The sequence below is a fragment of the Phalacrocorax aristotelis genome, chromosome W (genome assembly GCF_949628215.1).
Source record: "Phalacrocorax aristotelis chromosome W, bGulAri2.1, whole genome shotgun sequence".
Classification (NCBI taxonomy): Eukaryota; Metazoa; Chordata; class Aves; order Suliformes; family Phalacrocoracidae; genus Phalacrocorax; species Phalacrocorax aristotelis.
Window position 1 is genome coordinate 28,887,976 of NC_134310.1, and position 7,530 is coordinate 28,895,505.

Consider the following 7,530-nt stretch of genomic DNA (forward strand, 5'->3'; position numbering starts at 1 on the left):
CCGACCGCATGTGTGTGGCGGGGCAGCGCGTTACGGGACAGGACGCATGCGCACTGGGACACCCCGGGTTCTTTTTCGCGCCGCATTTTTTTTCCGATGAGGGGGGATTGGTGTGACTTTTTGCCTTGGCGCATGCGCGCTGTGAGGGGCGGGGCCGGCCCGTGTACGGTGGCCGAGTGGGGCCGGTCCCCTCAGCTTGCTGCTCTTTGTCAGGCGCGGGGAGCCCGTCGGGAAGCGGCGCTGCGGGCGGCGAGGGACGGAGGTGGGTCGTGAGGAGAACCGGGGGCCGTTGTGCGGCCCGGAGCTCCCCCGGCACCTGCGCCCGGTGCCTGGGGCCCCTCCGGGGCCAGCCTCGCCGAAAGACTGAGGGGCTGGGCCGGCCTGGGCGGCTGGGCCTGCTGCGGGGGGTGCGGGGGTGAGCCGGGCCCCGCTGCGGGAGTGGGGACGGGGGCAGGCCCAGGGGTTCCGGGCTGTGTCGGCCCTCGGGGCCGTGCGTTTCTGGGCAGGCTGCCCTCTGTGCCCCAGCGAGCCGTGTCACAGTAACACACCCATCGGCACCAGAGCGGCAACGGCTTCCAAGTCCAGGTCCTGGGCCTCTGGAATTCCTCCTTATTCCTTTTAATTGGTATATTTCTACCTATTAAAAAAAAAAAAAACAAAAACGAAAGAAACCAAAACCCATCCCTTTGTCTTTTTTTTTTTCAAGTTCTGTGCTTTTTGTTTTGGAAAGAGCAAGTCACTCCCTTTGTTTCTGATTAACCTTAGATGGTTTCGCACCAAAACTAACTGTGGACTATCTTAATGACAGGACGAGGAAGCCTTTTATCCCATTCGAGTAAAATGGGATCAAAACAGATTGCGCAGGAAACATTTGATGATGCAGTGCAAGAAAACATTACAGAATTTGAAATGGATCCAGAAGAGGCTGTGAGAGAAGCCGTGCAGCAGTTTGAGTCCCAAGGTATTGTAAATTCATCTGCTTCGCAGTTCAGGTTATTACAGACTGACGTTTTACATATCTCAAAGTTGAAGACAACTTGTACGCCAATATTGATCATCCAGCATTGAAAAGAAGCCTTTCTGAGGTAGAACATAGATACTGTTAATGCTAACCTAGTTTGATTAAATAATTATGACTGCAAAGCTGCTTTAGGTGACACTGCAGGGTATAATTTCCCACCCCCAGTTGACATTTAGCTAGAATTGATACTTTGTGCCAGGTCATATTTGACCATTACAGTTAGCTGGAACTTTGGCAGCCTTTCAGCGTCTTTGTGCGTTGACCCAGGCTTTACAATAAGTTTGTCTTTGTTCGCTGTGGTTAACTTGACAAATTTGCCCCAAGCTCCTGTAACTATTATTAATCTCAGGTTTGTTTTTCCTTCTAGGTGTTGACCTAAGCAATATTGTGAAAGCTGTGCGGCAGCCTGCCTCTGAGAACGGTCAAAAGCAAAAGCATGAAATTTTGCTGGTAGGAGCGCAAATTTATGTTGTCTTCTAAGGATCAGGGTAATATCGTAGTTTAAGTAATAGACTAAAAATAATGAGACATACCTTCTGCCTCTGTCCCATTTCTTTGTGAGCTCTTCAACAAGCAGTTAATCCCATCTATTCTGCAAACGAGGAATAATGTGAAAGTTCGAAGAGCTAGCTTGCGCTTTCCAGTGGAAGTATCTGCATAAGTGCAGAAAGCCAGCGTTTCCTGCCTAGGAAATGCAGGGGCTGCCTTTCATAACTTAGAAACAGATCCTGCTGTTGTCAGGTAAACTCAAACCGCAGAAGACCTCGAATGAAAGAAATCCAAGTAACCCAAGCGGTAGCCGTTATCTAGCCCATCTGAGGGTAGCTGAAAAGATTGAATCCAGCAGGAATATAGAAGCACTCGTGCACGCCACTGACCCCTGTGAAATGTGCTGGTTGGACACAACCACCTGCTACTGGTCAGGCTGGCATAGGGGGATGGCATGACGATGGCAGGAGTACGGAGAAACCCCTGTTCCTCCGAGGGTCCTGTGCGTGACACAAAATGCTGCTCTTTGTGACAGCTGTTACTTCATATGCCAAACTAATTTTAAATTTAAAGGAAGGCTTTTATTAGAAATAAACAAATTTGATTGACTCTAAAGAACCGTTCTTGTTCCTTCACAGTTTGGATCAAAAAGTAACCCTTGTTCTCTTCTTTAGACTTTGGATTCCCTTGGGAGAGCCGTTGCTGACTCTGATCTTGCCGAGATGGCCGAGCACCTCGTGGTCTTCACTGATCAGTGCAAAGAACAGCTGGCTTTCCGCTACCTGGCTGGGCAGAATGGTGCCTATTCTGTGGTATTCTCTGCCTGCCAGTTGGCTTCAGGAGACAGAAATTTAATGCTGAAAGCCTTTTATACTCTGTCTGCCATCTTGGATGGGCAGCCAGACCTACTTGACTCTGCTGGCCAGGATCTACTGCTACAAACTCTGAAAGAACATAGGGAGGATGCGGAAATGTCGGTGGCTGGGATCCGATGCATTCGGCATGCCTGTCTGAAACACGAGCAGAATCGTCAGGACTTTGTGAAAGGCGGGGTTCTCCCGCTTCTGACCGGAGCTATAGTCCAGCATGGAGACAGCGCTGATGTTGTCCGAACGGCCGCCTCAGCACTCCGGATCATGACGTTTGATGATGACATCCGCGTGCCCTTTGGTCACGCTCACGATCATGCCAAAATGATTGTGTTGGAAAACGATGGGTTAAGAGTCCTCATTGAAGCTGCAAAAGGTAAAATTAACCCTGTGACTGTTGATCCTAATTTTGAATCATCCCTTCTTTCTTATCTCAGAGCTGTGCTTTGTCGTAACTTGAAGCTCCCCAGAGATGATTCAGAAACGTGCCACTGAAACGATGTTTAATTCTTTCGATGAAATGTGCCCCGAGAGAGAAAAATAGCCTCTGGAGCAGTCATGTTAGCAGCAGCACCAAGGTGGCAGTTATCAGAGCTATTTGTCAGTCTCTCTAGGAAGTATTTTACAGCCCAGTGCAGGTTTACAGACAGGTTATCTGTGCTGAGGTGCTGCATCCTTGCCAAGGAAAGAGGCTCTGTCTCTGTCTAGATACAGGGTGAGCCGGATGTCATCTGTGCCTATGTTTTTTAATATATAAAGGGAAAGTCACTGTTTCCTGTTTCTATTTTTTAATGGAGCAAAGTAAAACACCTTGATTCTGCAGCACCCTTCCTTCCTCACAGTTACCCCATGCATCATCTCTCCTCTGCAGCGTTCACAGATAACTCCAGTGTTCTCAGTGAACTGTGTGCCACCCTTTCTCGCCTCTCTGTCAGGAATGAATTCTGTCAAGAAATCGTGGACCTTGGTGGCTTAAATTTTATGGTGGCTCTCCTGGCTGACTGCATCGACCATCCGGTGAGTGATTTAAAGTCTGCTTGGGAGTGGAGATAGTGCAGCAGGGAGTGCTTCTCAGTTTCAAGTCCTGGCTGGGAATGGGCCATAGACTATGTGTTATTTTAGGTGCAGTTAGGGTCGAAACCCACCCACTGATCTCTGTTTACCTCCCTATTTTGGCCTTACACTCAGCACTAGGTTACATACGCTCTGTCAGATATGACTACAGTCATTCAGAGCTCCTGGCTTCTAGTTATTGCTCGGTCCTCCACAAGCAGAACTCTGCTTGCTCCCAGAAAAGCTGAGCTGCTGGTCTTCCACCATTCCAGCTGGAAGAGATTCAAGAGGATTTAGATGCTGGGGTCCCAGAGGGTTGATGTTTGATTCTTTAAGCTGCTTTGAAAACCTCTGCCAAACTACCAAGGTTCCTTATTGCTCTGTCTAGCAAGAAAGTGTGTCTGAGGTGTGAGGGACTGAGAATAGCATTGCTGTTCATAACTGGGAATTACAAGGGTTGCTGGGGGATGTTCTGGTTGCTTTTCAAAAGCCTGTAAGACCATCTCCGCAGCTCTCTAAGCTGTTTTTCCCTGACGAACGCAGGACGTGGTGAAGCAGGTACTGAGTGCCATCCGAGCGGTTGCGGGTAACGACGACGTGAAAGATGCCATCGTCAACGCTGGGGGAACGGACCTCATTGTGCTCGCTATAAGCCATCACCTTGCCAACCCTCAGGTACGCACCTGGGTGGCTGACGGAGTCCCACCGGGGCTGGGAGGGGACATCAGGTTTGGGCTGCGTAGTGTGGCTGTGTTATCTCGGCTTCGTGTGGGGGAACAACCCACAGCATTGCTCTGACTTGTGATAAACAGCTTATGCTGAGAGCAGATATATTCTAAGAGCAGTTGTTAAATGATTGCAACTGAGCAATGTATGAAACCTCTAACAGGCAGTAGTTGCAGAGCAGTTAAGCGCGTGCTTTGGCAAATACTTGTGTAAATGTAAAGTTATGTCCACCTTTTTTATGAGGGTTTTATCTTGTTTCTGAATCAGGTGGATATTGGATACAGCATTTTACACCTCTAGGGTGTACAAATTGGTTTACCTGCCGGAGAAGCAGGAAGTTTCAGTGGAAGAAACTTATAAAAATAAACTTTAAGAATTGCCAAAAAAGGAAGCAAACTCCAAACATTTCATTTTTTTACTTAAAGCAACGTTTTCAGCCCCTGAGCCTTTCTTTCCCTTTATCTTGCAGATCTGCGAGCAAGGCTGTGCAGCCTTGTGCATGTTGGCTTTGCGCAAACCTGAGAACTGTAATGTCATCATGGAAGGTGGAGGGGCGTTGGCAGCTCTTCAGGCTATGAAAGCACACCCACGGGAAGTGGCCGTGCAGGTATTTGCCTCAGAGCACTTGATTATTTCTTCAGGACTGGCGTTGGCTGTGTTCGCTGCTTCATTGGAGTTTTGTGCTTCCCTTGACAAACACCAAAACGCTCTGAATGGGTTGGGAACGCGGCGGCTGAAGGCAGGACTGCCTGCATCTGTCACCCTGATGTGATCAGAGCAGAATTCAGTTTGGGTGCCAAATCCACCTGAATGCAGGTTCAAGCGACTGTGGAATGCCATGATTCTCTTCCAGACATTACTTCTCCTCCTCCTCGAAAGAGCAGGATGAGGATAGGCTCTTTCAGACCCAGCCTGTACTATGATGTTACCTGGCCTATAGGAGACATTGCCGTCTGTTCTCCAGAGTCCAGTAAAAACACCCACACGGCAAGAAGTTAGCCTCTGGTTTCTCATGCAAGTCTCAGTAGGCCTTATGTCTACTTTTGTGCTCTTCAGAGTATTAAAATACCATAGAAAATATTTTCTGAAAGAGTAGTTTAAGCTAAGTGCCAGGGAAGGTGCCTGGAACAGTGTACAAGCGGGTGGAAAAGTGAGCCTGCTGTAGCAGGAGAGGTCTGTCTTTGCATTATTTAAAGAAGTACTTGGTATTGCCTGGCTGGTGCTTGAGATTTGCTGGTGTTCTGGCAGAGGCAGGAGGTTTTGTTGTACAAACTTCAGTGTGAAATAGCAGCCATGCTTTTGTCCGTGGATTTTATTCTTCCAGAAAATAGTTTGTTGCCGTCTAGAGCATCTAACCTTTGGTTGACCAGAAAAGGTTCTGTAGTTGGAGCCAGATCTGCTCTGTGTGTGCCAGCATCCTATATGGAAGGTATTTCCCTGCAAAAGACGCTAATATCTCTCATTTACCTCTCTCCTCAGAAACAGGCTTGCATGCTGATCCGCAACCTGGTCTCCCGGAGCCGGGACTTTTCTCAGCCCATCTTAGAGATGGGAGCTGAGAACTTAATAACAGAAGCTCGTGCGACACACAGGGACTGCGATGATGTGGCCAAAGCCGCGCTGAGGGACCTTGGCTGCAAAGTGGAGCTCCGAGAGCTGTGGACAGGTCAGAAGGGAAGCCTAGCTCAGTGAATCATCTTCCCACTGAGCAGCGGAGCTTCAAGACATGAAGCCTAAGGGGGGGGAAACCAAGGGGCATGGATTAATTTGCAGTTACATTGAACTGGACTATCTGAAGCAAATGCCTGGCTTGTGAGGCTGCAGTGAACTTTTTATTGGGAGCTACAGCTGAAATGGCTTTATGCATTCACAGGCTGCAAATCAACCCTGTGTAGTAATCATTCCCCGCATCATCTAATGCCTGAAGATGATCTGCTCCCCCCTGTTGTTGCGTATGTTGCTTGTGCACAGAGCGGGGCCGTTCCCGCGTGTGCTGCTCTATACGGGAGGAGCAAAAGTGAATCTTTTCTGGTCGGAGTTGGGTACATACCGTGGCAGCTGGCTCTGATTTGTTCCTCCGCTCTCTGCCGATGGAGGCTAGCAGTGTGGTCTGCTAATGGGATGGATGAGGAGGAATAATCCCATCATTTGTGAATGTGTTCTGTCCTGTTGTACTTTTCTACTAACTGTTGTTTTACTGCTCACCATGTGCTGTGTTGCTTCTCTGTTTCGGATTTTCAGCTGACATTTTAAAGAAAAGCAAAGTAAGGATTACCGTAGTACGGCCCAAAGCAATGTACTTTATGATGTTGCCGTTTGCATCCAGGAGGAAAGTTCATCTTCTCTTTCAGGGAGATGAGCAAGTCAGGGACTGGTGGCGAGGATGGTAGTTTCAAAGCAGGGACAAACTGGCAGTGGTAGCACGCAGCAGGACGCCAGCGCTGGGGAGCCCGGGCTTTGCTCACATCTTAGCAGGGCGGTGCTTCCCTGAATCCCCGAGTGCTGTAATTGTAACGAAGAGCCTGTGCGCCACGTGGACTGAAGACAACTGCGGAGTTGGGGGCAAAACAGGAGAGGTGAAACATCCAGAAGGGTTCTGAAGCCTCAGCTAAAGGCTTCTGTGTGCCCCCAGCCACGTGGTTCTTATTTCTTGCTTGCTGGGCTCTGGCGTTACCACCTCTGCCCTGGGTGCTGAACCTTCCTCCTGCGCTGCTGGTGTTGTATGTGAGTGGATGTTTTCTAATGTGATATTCTCTGTAGAAATGTTGACCTTATAAAACATTAAAATGTACAAGGGTGGTTGGCTCTTCATGGAGCCTTTTTGAGACAGGAAAAGAAAGGTGGTGGAAGTGCCTTCCTGATGAGTTTGTAAGTAAAGCCCCCTGCAGCCCTGCGCTATCTGGCAGCGGGTAGCAAAGGTCGCTGCGTTCTCCAAAGGCTTCTGACCCCGCAAGAGTGTCTGTACGAGAAGGAGCTGCCTGGGTCTCCTCTCTTCCTGCTGTGTGAAACACTTGGGTCTGCGTCGGCTCTGACCTCCCAGCTGGCATCCTCTGGTGGAGGTACCCCGCTCCTTTGTGGCAGAGTTGATGAAGAAACCCTGAGGTCCCAAGTCCTGTGGGTGCCCTGTGTTGGAGGGAGCACCTGAGTGCTCTGGGGACCACATTTGCAGCCTAGCTCTCTCGGGGCTTTGCCTCGCTGGTGGGTCTGGGGTGGGTGAGAAGCAGCACCGAGGCATAACATGGTGCTGTGAGAGAATCAAACGTGGAGTTCCCCTACAGTGGCAGGAAGGCTTGGGTTTATTTTCCTTCCACTTTAAACATGTGTAGGTGGAATGCTGAGCTTCTTGTAGCTACAGTCTTGGGGTTAACCCCT

General features: G+C 49.3%; 1 protein-coding gene across 1 annotated transcript; it reads left to right on the plus strand.

The window, feature by feature from the left end:
• Positions 1-24: 24 nt before the first annotated feature.
• ARMC6 (armadillo repeat containing 6) lies at positions 25-6,957 on the plus strand. The gene is made up of 8 exons (XM_075077236.1): positions 25-262; positions 809-961; positions 1,389-1,471; positions 2,185-2,755; positions 3,251-3,396; positions 3,976-4,107; positions 4,628-4,765; positions 5,638-6,957. The coding sequence occupies exons 1-8, from the start codon at positions 97-99 to the stop codon at positions 5,848-5,850; spliced, it is 1,602 nt and encodes a 533-aa protein (XP_074933337.1). The 5' UTR covers positions 25-96; the 3' UTR covers positions 5,851-6,957.
• The last annotated feature ends 573 nt before the right edge of the window (positions 6,958-7,530 follow it).

Bases quoted from the DNA above. Each gene is read 5' to 3' on its own strand.
- ARMC6 (XM_075077236.1), top strand. From the start codon at position 97: ATGAGGGGGGATTGGTGTGACTTTTTGCCTTGGCGCATGCGCGCTGTG. The intron at 3,397-3,975 runs GTGAGTGATTTA...TGACGAACGCAG, and splicing joins CTGACTGCATCGACCATCCG to GACGTGGTGAAGCAGGTACT. The intron at 4,766-5,637 runs GTATTTGCCTCA...CTCTCTCCTCAG, and splicing joins CACGGGAAGTGGCCGTGCAG to AAACAGGCTTGCATGCTGAT.